The sequence below is a fragment of the Rattus rattus genome, chromosome 18 (assembly GCF_011064425.1).
Source record: "Rattus rattus isolate New Zealand chromosome 18, Rrattus_CSIRO_v1, whole genome shotgun sequence".
Taxonomy (NCBI): Eukaryota; Metazoa; Chordata; class Mammalia; order Rodentia; family Muridae; genus Rattus; species Rattus rattus.
The window spans coordinates 8,143,939-8,161,438 of NC_046171.1; the positions used below are offsets into that span (position 1 = coordinate 8,143,939).

Sequence of the window (17,500 nt, forward strand, 5' to 3'; positions counted from 1 at the left end):
GACCGTGACCTGACCTGAGGGACCCTCTCTCTAGGTGTATGGAACCATGGGAGGGATGCTAATTCGACAGCCCTTTGCGATCGGTGGTTCCGGAAGCACCTATATTTACGGTTATGTGGACGCAGCTTATAAACCAGGCATGACCCCCGAGGAGTGCCGGCGTTTCACCACAGACGGTAACTAGCCAATGAGAGGTGACCTGGGGAGGGTTTATGGACGTGGGGGATGGGGGGGGAGTAGATCGTGAAGAATAAGAAAAAGAACACAAGGGTGGCCATTCCATGTCCACGCTTTTAAAAGAATATTTACTTTTAATCATGCATGTGCACATGGGTGTGTCTGTGTGTGAGTTTGTGCGTGTGTCTGTGGAAGCCAGAAGAGGCAGAAGAGGATGCTGGGTCCTCTGGAGCTGATGTTACAGGAGGTGGTAAGGCACCCGATGTGGATGCTGGGAACCAAACTCTATAAGAATAATAGGTGCTCTTAACCACTGAGCCGTCTCTCCGTCTCCATCTTTGGAAACTGGGAGACATTTGAAAGTGGAGAGGAGGCAGACAAGACATGGTAGAAGAGATGGAGCTCCAGACAGTCTTAAGCAAATCGCATAAGGGCATGAGGTCATTATGAGAACCAGCAGCCAATTGAGCTATCCCCTCCACGCCCCGCCCCCGTCCACGCCCCGCCCCCGTCCACGCCCCGCCCCCGCCCCCGCCCCCGCCCCCGCCCCCGCCCCTGCCCGCAGCTAGCTCTTGGGAACTTGATTGCTCAGTGTTCAAGGACTTGGACAATTTTTGCTAACCTGTAGGTAACTTGAAGTAGATAGTGGTGGGAACGTTTACAGCAGGGGCGTGGGCAGATGCTGGTTTGCTGGACATTACGATGCGTTCTGAGGGGACGTAGCATGGCGTTGGAAAGGGAAAGAAAGGAGTAAGCCATGTTCTACTCCTCTCTCCTCTGCAGCCATCACTCTGGCCATGAACCGAGATGGTTCCAGTGGGGGTGTCATCTACCTGGTCACCATTACAGCTGATGGTGTGGACCATCGCGTCATCCTGGGAGACGAGCTGCCAAAATTCTACGATGAGTGAAGTCCCTTCTTTGTTTGCAATAAACTTTATGGAGCCAGAGGTTGGTGTAATGGGCAGAGGTGCAATGGGTATCAGAGAAACGCAGTGCGTGGAGGGAAGCTTCCTCCCGGCCCAGAGGTCAACAAGCACCTCCCATTCTTTTTTAAAAAATAAACTTTATTATTAAAATAAAAAACTCTTATAAATAAAAAAATAAGTAAAACACAAGTCGCAAATAAACAAAAGCAGCCACACCAAAACTCACCACATTCAGAGTCAGCACGACTCAATGAATGTCTGTACGGTAAGAATTGGGATTTAAAATGGAAGCCGTGAGGCTTGACATTAAACCGCATACCCTATTGTTCTTTACCCTCAAGCCAACACCTCCAGAGAAGGGAACAGAGCCCCCTAGGAGAGAAATCTTCATATATGAGAGGTCACTATGGACTGAATCCTTTTAACTTTATAGAGTTGTTTAGTTTTACTGCATGTGTTATTTTTCTTCTTCCTGCATGGATGTGTGCAGGTCCCTGTAGAGGCCAGAAGAAGGACACTGGAAACTGGAACTGGGGTCTGCTTGCCAGGCTGCCATGTGGCAGAATTGAACCAGGGCCCTCTGCAAGAACAGCCAGGTGCTTAACCACTGAGCCATCTCTCCTGCCCCTGGATGGTTTTGTAATACTGTATGTCCGGTGCTCAGGAGATGGCTCAGTCAGTAAGGGCCGGTTGTGCACAAAAAGCTTGGGACCAGATTCCCAGCACTCACTCAGAAACCAGGCACAGTGACACCTGCCCGGAACCTCAGTACTGGGGAGGCAGAAACCCAGACTTGTGGAACATGATGGCCGACAACATCAAGGAACCCCAGGTTCAGTTAGAGACCCTGTGCCAGAATGTAGGGCAGAGAGAGACTGAGTAAGTCACCTGCTAATGACCTCCGGCCTCCACAAGCCACACAAGATAAACCACGTTTTAAAGTAATGTAAACCATTAAAATTGGTCACAGGGCTGCTGAACACAGCTCAAAGGTAAAGCTGAAAAAAAAAGGGGGGGGATATGGTTTCACTCTGGGGTTCACAGATGAGGGTACAAAATCATTGTCCCCTGAGGAGCAGCTCACAGGTGCTCACGGAGCCATGTTAAAGAGCTCCCAGTTCCCATGATTTCATGTCCTTGGGCAGGGACCATTCCACGGAATCTCGAGTAAGAATCGGAGCACACGGGCTGGAGAGATGGCTCAGCAGTTAAGAGCCCCGACTGCTCTTCCAGAGGTCCTGAGTTCAAATCCCAGCAACCACATGGTGGCTCACAACCATCTGTAATGGGATCTGATGCCCTCTTCTGGTGTGTCTGAAGACAGCTACAGTGTATTCATATACATAAAATAAATAAATATTAAAAAAAAAAGAATCAGAGCACACAGATTCAATGTGCTCCAAGTGGTCCCGCTCCTTTGAGACAGAGTGCACGGCGGCACGTGGTGGGTTATCTAAACTCACAACACCCTGAGCTGCTTCTAACTCTGCTGCTCAATTTTTTTTTTTTATGTAAATGATAGTTTAAAAGTCCCCCACACCGTCTCTGGAGTATGATGGCCACTGAGAACTCTAGAGAGGACTCAGAAAAGCAAGAACTGAAAGTGGCCAGTGAGGAGAGTCAGAACTCCCAGCCCTCCCTGAAACCAGCCCCAGGGCACAGCTACTCAGCTGCAGCCAGGAGGGAGGTCTCCCTGGGGAGAGGAACTGAGAAGGGATCATTTGGGGACTCTCCAAACTCAGTTAGCCTTGACTCCTGAACCACACAGACAGTCAGAAACAAGCTCAAATGCAAGCATGTTCAAACTAGAAGGCTTCGTTCTCTCGGTCAAACAACGGTATCATTCGTTCCAAAACTGAAACGTCTCCAAGAGGCAGATAGTTTTTATTTAAAAAAACAACTGAGACAATGGGGGGGATGGGGTGAGAAAAAAAATAAAGCCAACGGCTAAAACAAATATACAACAGAACTGGCAAGAAAATAAAATGGCCCGTTGGATGACTCAATGGGTAATGACCAAAGTTCTATTCCCTGAACTCACATCAGGGGAAAATCTAAGGAGGAAAGGGTTTGTCCTGCTTACACTCCCACAGAAGGAAGTCAGGACTTGAGTCTGGAGGCAGGAGCTGATACAGACGCCATGGAGGGACTTGCAGTCCTCATAGCTTGCTCAGCCTGCTTTCTTATAGAACCCAGGTCCACCAGCCCAAGGGATGGCACCACCCACAGTGGGCTTGGTCCTCCTGTATCAATTACTAAGAAAATCAATCGCTACAGACATTTCTTAAGTCACCCTCTCCAGATGGTGTTAGCTTGTGTTGGGTTGGCACAGAACTACCCAGCACAGTACCTCTGTGACAATGTCTTCAGGAGACCCGATACTATGAACAATAAAAACGTCACATGTCAAATTCTGTAGGATGCAGGTAAATGCACTTTGGAAACATTATATCCCTTCAAATATAGTTATTTGGGTCTTCAAGATAGCTCAGTGGGTAGAAAGCACTTCTTGACTGAGCCTGATCATGAGTGCAAATCCCGGATCCTACCTCGGAAGGAGAGAACTGACTCCTGAACGTTGTCCTCTAGCCTCTAGACAGCAATGCAGCGCACACACATATGTACACACACACACACACACACACACACACACATGTGCACACACACACACATGCGCACACACACCACCACCTCCAATGCCAATAAAATAAATTTAAGGAAAAGATATATTTTTTGTCATAACAAGAGTAATTAGAAGCAAATGACCTAAAAATTTTCAAGCCAAGGCTACATAGTCAGACCTTGTCTCAAAAAACAAAACAAAACAAAACAAAACAAAACAAAACACCAGGGCAAGTGTTGGACAGACAACTCAGCAGTTAAAAGTACATCTTGCTTTTGCAGAAGACCCAGGTTCAATTCCCAGCACCCACATGGTGGCTCACAACCATCTCTGACTCCAGGTCCAGGGGATCTGGCGCCCTCTTTGGCCTCCTCAGGCACTGCATGCACATGAGATATATGTGTGTGTGTGTGTGTGTGTGTGTGTGTGTGTGTGTGTGTGTGTATGTGTATGAATGAACAGGCAAAACATGCATCCACATAGAATTAATACATCTTTTTTTTTTTTGGTTCTTTTTTTCGAAGCTGGGGACCGAACCCAGGGCCTTGTGCTTGCTAGGCAAGCGCTATACCACCGAGCTAAATCCCCAACCCCTGGAACTAGATTCTTCTAGTTTCTGCCGTGGCCCTCAACTGTAGCCTTCTGGGCTCCTAGGCTTCTTGACAGACTTTATTGCTGCCAAGATTTTAAAGGAACCTTTGAAAAGACTCCTTCCCCTCCCCCTTCCCCACTCCGTGATCTTGCCTGCGACCATGAGTTACAGACTAGTGGGAACTGGACAAGAGAGCAAAAGCTTGCAAATGACCTTGCTAAGAAAAACCATCTTAGGACAAGGGAGAAACAGTAGAAGAGGAAACACCTCTTATATGTTAGCCTAGACTCTTCGGTTTAGGATATAAAGGGTGTTTTGGGTTTGTCTCCTAAAGAAATGGAGGAGGGGGAGACAGGAAATGGTAGGGTGTATGGGGGGGAGGCAGTGTGGACAGGATGGACCCAGAACCTCGGTTTATCCTACAATCTCTCTTTTTACCACCCTACCCAGAGATTCACTTGGAGGGCACTTCCCACATACCATCTTTAAAAACCAAAGATGTATATATTTTTATTTTATGTATGTATCTGCATGTATGTACACCGTGTGCATGCAGTACCCATGGAGGCCAGAAGAGGGCGACTGTTTTACTTAAACGTTTTTCTGCTTTAAATGTTCATTTTAAGAAAACCTTCTGTCTCAGTTGCTTTTCCTGACGCTGTGATAAGACACCCTGACAGGGGTTGGGGATTTAGCTCAGTGGTAGAGCGCTTGCCTAGGAAGCACAAGGCCCTGGGTTCAGTCCCCAGCTCCGAAAAAAAGAACCAAAAAAAAAAAAAATACACCCTGACAGTGGCAACATGGGGACATTCCCTTTGTAATGTGTCATCATGGTGGGAAAGTCAAAGCAACAGAAATTTTTACTCAGATGCATACATGATGTCCATGGTCAGGAGGAAGAGAGAATGAATTCCTGTGCTCAGCTTGTTTCTCCTTATTTTTTAAGATTTATTTTAAATTAGGTGTGTACTTGTAACTGCATGTGAGCTCAGGTGGCTGCAAAAGCCAGAAGCAGGTTTTTACACAGTCTTGGACCCCATTCTAGGGAATGGTGCCACCCACAGTGGACAGACCTTCCCACTTTAACTGAACTACTTAAAATAACCAACCAACTATGCCTGGGGGTCTGTCTCCCAGGTAATTCCAGTTCTCACCAAGTTGACAACTGAGATTAAACCCCATACCTTCACATCAACATCAAAACCTAAATAAAAGAAGGCCACAGCCCAGACAAATGGACCCCAAATGACCCACCACAGGGCTCTGCTGAATCTCCAGGATAAGCATGGCTTAAGTATTAAGGGAAAAAATGAACTGAATATTACCAGCTCAGGTGTTAGACTCCTACATCCAAGGGAACCTACAACAGCTGCTTAGATGAAATAGAAGCCATACCACTGTTGAGTGACTGAGTTGAAGTTTTTGTCCCAACCTGTCAGCTTCTGACTACCCTGGAACATACAGAAGACGAGGACTAAGACTAAAGATCTTCATCTGAACTCAGGACGTGAATGAAAGGCTTCTACCATCCTCTTTCGTCTAAAGGCTTATTCTTGTGCTCGTGGCACGCCCAGAAAGGAGTGCTGAGTCTCCCGGAGCTAGAGTCATAGGCCATTGTGAGCTACCCAGTGTGGGTAGTCAGAGCCAATCCTGGGTCCTCTGGAGAAGCAGCGTGTACTCTTCACTCCTGAGCCATCTCTGTAGCCATTTCAACGTCCAGCTTAAAGAATAACGTCTCTCCTAAGACTCAGTGCGGACACGGAGGAGAGCCAAGTCTTCAGTCTACTGATGGGGGCGCCATGAAACCGTGGAGCTGTTGACTGGCCAACCTCACAAAGGCTCTCTGATGTCAGAGAATGGCAACTGCTAGGACGGATTTAGGTCTTGAGATGTGAAATGCAAACGGAAGGGCAGATGACCTCAATGACAGAAATAGGCCCTGTACGATGGCTTGGATCCAGCCAGTGAAGGGTGGTTCGCTCACAAGTGATTAAGTCTAATCAATGGGATAACCACTGATGGACTCGTAACCTCCTCATTATGGGAAAGGGGAAGGTGGGTCTTATTAGAGAGAGTGGGTCAGGAGGTCATGCCTTAGAAGGGCTCATCTTGTCCTTGCACCCTTCCTGTCTGCCTCTTCCTCCTGGCTGCCATGACAGGAACTGCTTTGTCCCACCACGTCTCCCACACCATGATGCCTTCCCTCACCTCAAGCCAAGAGCCGTGCTTGATCTTACGCCAGAGTCTCTCAAGCTGTGAGTCAAAGTAAATCTTTTCTCCTTCTATCTGTTCATCTGAGATGTTTTCCCACAGCAACGAAATGCAGCACACCCTGATGTTGGTTGTCTGTTCCTAGGTAACCATGAAGAGGTTAGTTATCTGTTGCTAGGTAACCATGAAGAGGTTAGTTATCTGTTGCTAGGTAACCATGAAGAGGTTAGTTATCTGTTGCTAGGTAACCATGAAGAGGTTAGTTATCTGTTGCTAGGTAACCATGAAGCCAAAACAGCATCTTAATACAGCATGCATTTACCACCCGGTGCTTTAGGGACAATCCAGCATAAACTGTGTGCTAAATAAGATGGTATCAATTTTAACTGTGCAGGAAGTGATGGTTATGCAGGAGCAGTTTACAGGTGACAAAATACTTAGGGGTGGAATGTCAGGCCGCCTGCCTCACAGGCTGCTGCCCACTGGTTTCACAAAATAGTTGTTCAACAGTGTAGCGGAAGTTAGTTAACCTGATGGGTCGAGGGCCCACACCCGCCCAAGAGCTATCTGGATTCTCAAAAGAAACACACACACACACACACACACACACACACACACACACACACACACACACTAGCTTAATTTTGATATGCTATGACCAGCTTAATGGTTGGGCATTTCTAATCCTCCCCACTGCTAGAAAACACTCCCCTCTCGTACTCCTGAGTTAACAGCTATTAAGATCTATATTTCATCTCTGCTGCCCCAAAAACAATTGGGGAAGTGGCTCGTGTGGCCACTTTCCCTGATTCTCACATGTTGGTGGGCCTTTCAGTCTGGTCTTTCTTCTTCCCCTTCATGGCGATCTCTGCCTCCTTCCTCTTTCCTGGCTCCCACCCTGCGCAAACCTCCAAGTCCCTCCACAGTCTACCTGCCCAGCCATTGGCCATTAGCTCTTTATGGATCGATCAAAAACCAATTGGGAACAAGGACCTTCGGCGTTTGGACACGCAGATTCTCGATTTGGGGGGCTGCAATTCAAAGCACTAGAACCAACTCCCAGCACAACATTAAACGGGCAAATAAAACGTTTCTTATTAAATAATGTGGCAACGATGGAAGTTAATGGGGGGATGGCGCCACGCGAATGGATCTCAGAGAGATGACACTGAGCGAAGCAGCCCTGAAAAAAAAAAGTCACAGTATACTTTCCCTGTTGGCGAGGCATCCAAACTTCAGCGGGTAAAGCAAAAGCAACGCTTTACCCTATTGGTGAGCTGCCAGTGGACTGAGGTCAGTTGCCTGACAGAAACCCGTGAAGCGTAAACCAGAGCTCTGGGTCACAAACTGCTGCCCCAAGGTGTCTGCAGTATGGACGGTGTTCAGTTACATGAATGGTCAGATTCGGAGATGTGAAGGTGTTGCGCAATTTCGCTTCCTCATTAGCCCTACTTTCTTAGAGATGGAGTAAAACAAAACTTGCTTCCCGCCTCCCCACCTTCTCTGAAGACAGGGCACAAATGCAGGAACCGAGACCTGTCAATCAGATGCACGCACCTGGCACTGGAACTCAACAGAGCAGCATAAGGGAAGGGGATCCACACTGTTACTCATTCCCTGGCAAAGGGCGGTGGGAAGGAGAAGCAGTGGCTGGCTTTGGGGAAGCAGAAGTCATAGGAGGAGTTCCTGGGCAGAAGTGGCCAAGCAGGTGGCTAAGGTAACTCTGCATGGAAGCCTAGTTCCTCTCCTCAGAGGGAGCAACAACTGAGGATGGGGGTCGGGGACAGGGGACAGGGGACAGGGGATAGAGTGCCATCTATTGGTTCTCTGTGGTTCAGAGTATTTCCTTTTACCTAAACAAGAGGAGGTTCTTACTCCACATTTCCTGTTGAAAAGCCAAACACACACAAACATACACACACAGGGACACACACATACAAACATACACACACACATCACACACGCATCACACACATACACACACATATACACACACAGACAGACAGAGACAGAGAGACAGACAGACAGAGACACACACACACGGACACGGACACACACACATACACACATATGCACGCACACACGCGCATGAACACACACAGAAACACACTCATACTCATATACACAGACACACAGAGAGACACACATATGCGCGTGTGAATACACACACTTTTTTCAAAATCAAAAAAAGCAGACAAAGAAGTAAATACTTGCATTTGTAAACTGTTCATATAGAAAACCCGAAACCTTGTACAAAGAAACGGTTTTGGCTGTGACAGGCTTACTGACATCAGTGTGACACATTGCCTCGATTGCTACTGTGTGTCCGTATGCTGTAAAACAGGGAATTAAAAGACAGAGGTGAAAAACCAATATTAAAAACCTGCATTTAGGGGTTGGGGATTTAGCTCAGTGGTAGGGCGCTTGCCTAGCAAGCGCAAGGCCCTGGGTTCGGGCCCCAGCTCCGAAAAAAAAAAAAGAGAGAGAGAAAAACCTGCATTTACCACAAGGCCGGAAATGTCCAGTTAGCTGTGTGTAAATCTAAGGAATCCTTTGTAGCACCCTTGTTGGAAAAAGAAAAAAAAAAAAAAAGACAAGAAAAGCCAGACACAACCAGGCCTGGTGGTGCACACTGCAAGCCCCACGCTCAGAGGCAGAGGCAGGAACAGTAGCAGCGGGAGACCAGGCTGCGTACACAGAGAGGTCCTGTCTCAAATAAACAGAGATGGGGGATAAAGAAGAGGTGAAAGAGGAAGAGATAACGGAAAGAAAACCAAAGAGAAGAGACGGAGGGAGGGAGCAAGGAAGAATGGACAGATAAGGACAAGAGAGGGGGCTGGAGAGATGACTCAGTGGTTAAGAGCACTGACTGCCCGCTTCTGGTGTGTCTGCGGACAGTTACGGTACACTTATGTATAATAAATAAACAAATCTTTTTTTGAAAGGACAAGGGGCTGGAGACACCCCTCCAGTTAAGAGAGCATCCTGCTGTTCCAGGGAAGACAGATCTCTTTACAGATGGTTGTGGTTCCCATCCCCTCTGGAAGAGCAGTCAGCTTTGACCACTGTTAGCCCACCCCCTCCATATAGAGTCTGGAGACTGGAGTTTGGTTCCCATCCCCCTTTGTTATGAGTGATGCTCACAGCCACCTGTAACCCCAGCTCCAAGGGATCTGATGCCCTCTTCTGGCCTCTGTGGGCACTGCACCCATGTGCGCATAACAGAAGCACACATACAACTACAAATAAAACTTAGTCCCTAAAAACACACTTTCCAAAAGTATTTCAGTTCAGCTTCATACATTATGGAGGTCTGAGTAGAGCCCCCATAAACTCATATATTTGAGTGCCTTGTCTCCAGTTGGAGGAGTTGTGTTTGCTTTGGGTGGGGTAGACTTTGAGGTTTCAAAATCCCAGGGCCATTCTGCTCGTGAGTTAGGTGGCGATCTCACCTCCTATGGCGCTAAGCCTGTCCTCCCTGGAACTCCTCCTCCTCTGAGTTTGCAGGTGTGAGTCCAGCTGCAGTAATGAAGACATGCTATTTCTTCCCCTCTGGCTTTTTTAAGGCTCCATATCAGAGGATGGGAGATTTTGAGTTCAAACCAGCCTTGGTACCAGGCATGTGGCATCCCAGCATAGGAGGAGAAGCCCCTGGTCCTGAGTGAAGACAGCCAGGGCTACAGAGAAACCCTTTCTGGGGGGTCCCGGGGAATCTAAGAAAGAGAATGTGAGGGTTTTCCGTTTAATGCCAAGGAATATGCACTTGTGTGTGGTGTGTGTGTGTGTGTGTGTGTGTGTGTGTTTACAGAGCCCTTGAATTCCTGGAGCTGAGTTACAACAGTTGGAGGGGGGGATGCTGGAGACCAAATCTGGAAAAGGGATCCTCCAGCCCTCTGGTGAAAAGACACCCCCACCAGATCTGACAAGCATTTGGGTAATGTAAATACAAACATAAAAATATCCAAAAAGAGAGTTGTTTCTCACGGAGAGAGAGAGGCCTAGGGGGAGAAATTGATCTGATGAGAGAGAGACAGAGAGAGAGAACATCAAGTCCCACTGAAAAAGAAAAGAAAAAGTCTGCCTAAAAAGGGCTTAGATGAAACCATGAAAGCTGGAGGAGGTGGCTTAGAAGCCCTTGGTCCTGTGAAGACAATTTCCCGGTGTACTGCAAGGAGAGGGGGAGGGGAGGGGAGAGGGGGGAAGAGGATCTTCCAGAGGTCCTGAGAGTGGAGGATGGCTCAATTCCTTCAGCCCAACCACATGGTGGCTCACAACCATCTGTAATGGGATCTGATGCCTCTTCTAGCCATGAAGGCAGAACATTTTTATACATCATAAATAATCAATTTTTTTTTTTTTTCCGGAGCTGGGGACCGAACCCAGGGCCTTGCGCTTGCTAGGCAAGCGCTTTACCACTGAGCTAAATCCCCAACCCCAATAATCAATCTTTTACAAGATAGGCTTTTAGACAGTCAGATACAAAATAGGAACAAGAATATACACTAAACTATCCTGAAAACATACACAGTCACTAAAACATTAGTAATATTCTACCCAGAGAAATGTTACCAAATATCCTAGTTTAATTTCTGTTGCTGTTAAGAGCACCGTAATCAGAAGCAAGCTGGGGAGGAAAGGGCTTACATGGCGTACATATCCTGTTTCCGGTTGATCGCTGAGCCAAGTCGGGGAAGGATCTGAAACAGAGGCTTCAGCGGAACACTGCTTACTCCTTACCCACCTCGCCTTTTCATACAACCCAGGCCCACCTGCCCAGGGGTGGCACTGCCCACCGTGGGCTGTGCCCGCCCCCATACACATCAATCATTAATCAAGAAAATGCCCCACAGATTTGTCCGCAGGCCAATTTGATGGATACATTTTCTCAACTGAGGGTCCTATTCCCAGAGGACCCTAGCTGTGTCAAATAAACACGAAACTAACCTGTGCACAGAGCAAGATGTGAACTCTTGCTTTCGCTTTTCTCCCCCACACTTTAAATTTGATACTACGGTTGCTCTTTTAATAAGTGCCTGTGTCGCGCTGAGCGCGAAAGCACATGCCTTTGGCGCCACCTAGTGGACAAATGTGTGGTGGCTACTCAGTGAGAAAATCCCAAGGGTTTGGGAGTGTGAAAAGAGTTTGATTTCTTTTGTTATCCTGAATCCGAGGTATGAGGTCGAAAACGGCAACAGCTAAAGGAGACTCCAAAGGAAACAGGTCACTTTTCTAGGTTTACAGAGCGTGGAAATTAGCCACCGTTGGAACCTTTGCCTCTCCTAGCAAGCAGGTGGAATCTGGTGCCAGCAGAGCGTGGGTTGAGTGATCTCCCAGATACACGCCTGCAGTCGTACTCAGCCTGCCATACCCAGACCCAGTCTCCAGCATCTACTTAAAGGATAGCTTTGCCTGCGTGTTGACATCCCTGTATCACCAAAATTCTAATTTACCGAATTTTCACTGTGGCCACAGAATTCCTTGAGTTTTTCAAGCATATATATTTTTTTTCTTTTCTTTCTTTTTTTTTGGTTCTTTTTTTTCGGAGCTGGGGACCGAACCCAGGGCCTTGCGCTTCCTAGGCAAGCGCTCTACCGCTGAGCTAAATCCCCAACCCCTTCTTTTCTTTTTTTTGGAGCTGGGGACCGAACCCAGGGCCTTGCGCTTGCTAGGCAAGCGCTTTACCGCTGAGCTAAATCCCCAACCCCTCAAGCATATATTTTAATTAACGACAACAACAACAAAAATTCCCTCTCGCTTCAAGGGAATAAGAGATTTTGTTTTTCTGAGCTGAATATAAGTAGATGGCCACAACCCAGGGACAATGACTCAGTTTGCCCCGTGGCAGGAAGGTAGTTACATAAGCATTTCGGTAGGAAGTCATAAATCAAGCCATCCACCAAATACATTAGTAGGGACGGCGGGACAAGTGGGTTACAGCAAAGCAAGGAGTCTTTCTCTGCTGTGGATTTCGCTATCCTATGGCATTCTGAGTTTTGGGTTTGGTGGAAGCCAGCAGCTTGCTAAGTTAATATATTCCAAATATTTTTCCCCTGGTAGTTGAAAGGACGTATGGTTGATGGCTTTAACTGTCAAATTGACATAACTCCCAGTAACTCGGGAAGTCCTCTCAGTGAAGGATTTTAACCTGGGCATATTTGTGAGGGGTTGTCTTAGTCAATTGATGTGGGAAGACCCAGCCCACTGTGGGTGGCATCATTCCCCAGACAGGTATCCTGAAGCAAATAAGAGCAGAGAGGATGAGCAGACCCTAAACAGACAGCACTCGTACATTCATTTCCTCTGCCCTTGACTGCAGGGGTGAAGAAGGGACCAGCTGTTTCAGATTGCTGCCTTGACTCGCCCACAATGATGGATGTCACCTGGAATTGTTGAAACTTTCCTCCCTTTTTTTTGGATGGGGGTGGGGGTCGGGGTACTTCCCCACAGCAACAGTAATGATTCCAGGACAGGATGTCACATCAGCTTCAGAGGTGGACTCCAAATGACCATAAGGATACTAAAGATAGAGCAAATCTGCCTTTAGAGCATCAAGTCCACAGTTCTCCACAATCAGGAAGTTCTAATCAGTAGATCAACCTGACAGAACCTTCAACAATGCCGTGATTTTTTTTTTCTGGGAATATTCAAGAAACGATCTCTCAAATCCACTGAGTTTGGGGCTGCCTAGAAAAAGGATCCTCAGGGAGAGTTTAAATTTCCATTTAAAAAATCGTTAACAAGTTGTGACCTGTAGGTGTCAGCAAAGACTGACAAAGAGCAGGAAACCTGCCGAGCCCGCAGGTGCAGAGCCGGTTTTCATGGTTTGACTCCGCCTTGTATCTATTTTCCTTTGTATCTCTGTTTGTGTGTGTGTGTGTGTGTGTGTGTGTGTGTGTGTGTGTGTGTGTGTGTGTGTGTGTGTGTGTGTGTGTGTCTGTCTGTCTGTCTGTCTCTGTCTCTCTGTCTCTCTCCCCATCTCTGTTTCTTTCTGTCCTTTCTGTGTGTCTGTCTCCCCCCATCTCTGTTTTCTTTCTTTCTCTGTCTCTCTCTCCTCTCTGTGTCCTCCCTATCTGTCTCTTTCTGTCCTTTTCTGTCTCTCTCTGTCTCTCCTCTGTGCATATGTGTGTGTCTGTCTGTCTACTTCTATCTCTCTGTCTCTCTCATCTCGCTGTCTCTGTTCCTATATATCTCTGTGTGTGTGTGTGTGTCTGTCTATCTTTCTTTGTGTCTGTCTGTCTCTCTGTCTTTTCACTCTCTGTCTCTCTCCCTATATATCTCTGTGTCTGTCTGTCTCTCTTTCTGTGTGTGTGTCTCTCTGTCTTTTTTTTCTCTATCTCTGTTTCTGTCTCTGTGTGTGTGAGTGTGTGTCTCTGTCTGTGTGTGTCTCTGTCTGTGTGTGTATGTATGTATATATGTGTGTGTGTGTATCTGTGGTATGTGTGTGTGATGTGTGTGTATGTGTGTGTCTGTGTGTGTTTCTGTGTGAATGTGTGTGCATGTGCGTGTGTGTGTGTGTGTGTGTGTGTGTGTGTGTGTGTGTGTCTGTAACATGATTCCCCAAAAACACCCCTGAATCGTCCTTGATGGATTTATTTGCTTCACTAACCAGTTTAGGAATTCCAGGTTTGTCCTTATTTCTCTCTAAAGTTTGTTTTTGTTTTCTGTTTTTGCCGTGATATGAAATTAGCTGCTCTCAGTGGTAGAGCGCTTGCCTAGCAAGCGCAAGGCCCTGGGTTCAGTCCCCAGCTCCAAAAAAAAAGAAAGAAAAAAAGAAATTAGCTGCTCAATCATATGTGGGCATGAGCTGTTTTCTATTTTATTAGTGGTTTTTAACATTTGTTTGTGCACGGGTGGGGGCGGTGCACGCACACCACAGTGTCCGTATGGAAATCAGAGGACAACCTGCGGGAGTCTCTTCTGGGGTCAGCCCTGGGTCTTTAACTTAGCGACGAGTACCTGCTGAGCCGTCTCACCAGCCCCAGGGCTGTTTCCTTTTTTGTTTTGTTGTCATTTGTTTTGAGTGCTAAAATTACACTTACTAGGGGACTACTAGCTAATGGCATTGCAAGCACATCTTTTCACACAATTTATGCTGCCGCATTTATCTTTTGCGATTTACTTGTTCATAAATATTCCCACCGGTTTTCTAACACACCAGTCTGCGATGTGAAGGGTTTCACTGTGGGGACCGCACAAATGCTAGCCAGGGAAGGGATGTTAGAATTCCTACTTATATACATCTGTCAACAGTGCCAGGAAGGGGCATCGTTATAGTCTGACATAGATGGAGCTGAGCAGGCAGAAAAGCAGGAGAGAGAGAGAGAGAGAGAAAGAGAGAGAGGTGTCTTGAGTCAGGATCAGTTGGTACACTGCTTTGCTAGCGTGCATGGAGCTCAGGGTTTGATCTCCAGATGTGTTGGAGGATCAGGAGCTCAGGGCTATCCCTGCTACCTAGAGACTTCAAGGGTAGCCTGAGCTATATGAGACCAGGAAGGGGAGTCGAGGTAGCGGAGTGGTTAAGGGTCTTCCTATGTAACCCTGGCTGTCCTGGAGCTCAATATGTAGACCAGGCTGGCCTAAGGCTCAGAGAGATCCTCCTGCTTCTACCTCCCCAGAGCTAGGATTAAAAGCATTCACCCCTGACTGCCCCAGCTTTAGAGTGTAGTCCCTTACAGCGCTCTCTGTCCAGTCCCTGTGTTCGTTACAGCTATCTCTACTTTTTTACTGTGGCACTCTTTAAACATTTTATTGGTGTGTTTATGTTAGCACATGCATGCTATGACAGGTGACTAGACGCCGGAGGACTGTTTGCAGAATTGGTTCTCTCCTTCCATCCTGAGGGTCCCAGGGTTGGACCTCAGGTTATCAGGCTTGGGGTCAAATGCCTGTTCCCACACCATCGTCTTCCTGGCTTTGTGAACTGTTTATTATAAACATGCATTTCGTCCTTGTGCATACACCCTGAGAAAGGTCTCTTTTGAATCTAGTGATGGGATCTGGCCAGTGTTGGTGAGTCCACCAGCTGCCATATGTTGCTGCCATAACAGAGCGGTTGTTTTGTATAATTTAGATAAATAGAGGACAGGAGAGATGGCTCAGTGGTTAAGAGCACTGACTGCTCTTCCAGAGGTCCTGAGTTCAAATCCCAGCAACCACATGGTGGCTCACGACCATCTGTAATGGGATCTGATTCCCTCTTCTGGTGTGTCTGAAGACAGCGACAGTGTACTTAGATATAATAAATAAATAAATCTTTTACAAAAATAAAGAAAAAGAACCCATCCAGAATTGCAGGGCTTCACCAACAACACTCAATATAGCACTTAAGTCACTCCAGGAAAGACAATGTCTGACCGTGTCCTCAAGTCCCAGAGCCTTTAGCTCCGGTGATAGAGTACGTGTTACCATAACACTATTAATATCTTTTCCTTGGTGGAATTATTGGTTTTGGTTCTAGGGGTTTTAGTCAAGTTACCCTCCCAGATGACTCTCCTGGGTAGCTTTGAAATAGGGCTCCGTCCATCTAAAGTCTGGAGATGTTTTAAGCCAGTTTATACTGGACAACAGGAGAGACCTTTGGAGAGCTGCTGAGACTTAAGTCTTCTAGCACGAAAGCTTGGTTTGAATAGAGTAGGAGTTGGGGTTAGCAGCAGGACAGAACACTCCAGGCCTCAAGATAAGACTCTTTACCACATAAGAAAATATACCAGGGGATGCTTACCTTGTAAAAGCTTTTGAACAATAAGAAAAAAATTCCAAGATATAAACACATGCCAGGTGTGGTGGCATAGACCTTTACTTCCTGCACTAGGGCTAGCCTGGTCTACAGAGCACCAAAAGGTGTTTGCCCACCCAAACATTTCCCCCTTGTTGAATCTCTCTGTTCCCACAGCCCTCTATGCTATTGGGTAGAATTTGTGTTTTACATTAGATTTATGTGCTGCTCCCGGAAGTAGCCCCCCAGGAGCACACACCAAGGTCAGCCTCCCACTCTTTCTTAGATTTCTTAAATTTATTCTATCTATTTACATGAAGGGGGTCAAGATGCTAGGCAGTCGCCCCTTAAGTGTGTCTTCCCAGTTAAGCCATGTAAGCTTCCTCCTAAGCCAGCAATGGGCTAATACCACAGAGAACCTGGTGTCTTCCCTGCGGTGCTAAGAAAATCCCTAGGCTGAAAGGAAACAAGATTGCATCAAACAAGGGTTATGGTTCTGAGGAGAAAGAGAGCACCCAGATTCCAGCTCAGAAGAGACCAACCATTGATTAAGTCAAAGGGAGGTCCGGGCTTGGAAGGAATTTACCAGCATCCACCTGTAGAGACAGCACAAAAGGGCTCAACTCCAGTCTGTCCCTAGCTTCTGTAGCAAGACAGGGTCTCACTAAAACGTAGAAATCAGGGAATGGTGACACAGGAATGAAGAGGCAGGAAGATGGGGAATTCTAAGTCATCCTTGGCTACATAAAACAGTTCAAGGTCAGCCTGGACTGTGTGAGCCCCTGCCTCGAAAAATAAAAGTAAAATAAGGGGGCTGGAGAGACGGCTCAGTGGTTAGAGCACTGACTGCTCTTCTAGAGGTCCTGAGTTCAAATCCCAGCAACCACGTGGTGGTGCACAACCATCTGTAACTCCAGTTCCAGGGGATCCAGTGTCCTCTCTGGCCTCTAGTGGGCGCCAGGCACACACATACACACACGTAATATAAAAAATGTCAACCTATCAAATAAAGCATGAAAGGCCTTGGGTCGCAGCTCAGTGTGGTCCACATAAGACATGCGTCTCTCCCCCTCCCCAGGCTCCAGTGTTTGAAGGTTGAAGAACCTTCCGGAGATGGAGCCTTGCCGGAGGAAGCATGTCACCGGGATGGGCTTTGAGGCCGTATGCTTGCATTCTCTACTTCCTGTTTGTCAGTCAACCAGCCAGCTTCCTGCTGCAGCCAGCCAGCGCGTGAACGCGCGCGTCTTCGCTGT

The 17,500-nt window shown here is 47.1% G+C and overlaps 2 protein-coding genes and 1 pseudogene across 2 annotated transcripts in view; all 3 read left to right on the top strand.

Annotated features, from left to right (window-relative positions):
- The window catches only part of Psmb9 (proteasome 20S subunit beta 9), a 5,601-nt gene extending 4,338 nt beyond the window's left edge, over nt 1-1,263 (top strand). The window contains exons 5-6 of the mRNA XM_032889047.1: nt 35-176; nt 961-1,263. Coding sequence (XP_032744938.1) covers nt 35-176; nt 961-1,088 — 270 coding nt within the window. The 3' untranslated portion in view covers nt 1,089-1,263. The remainder of the gene's footprint in view (nt 1-34; nt 177-960) is intronic.
- Nucleotides 1-17,500, top strand: part of LOC116887415 — a 496,132-nt pseudogene that overhangs the window by 268,292 nt on the left and 210,340 nt on the right.
- Nucleotides 1-17,500, top strand: part of LOC116887417 (RT1 class I histocompatibility antigen, AA alpha chain-like) — a 431,868-nt gene that overhangs the window by 253,871 nt on the left and 160,497 nt on the right. The window lies entirely within an intron of this gene.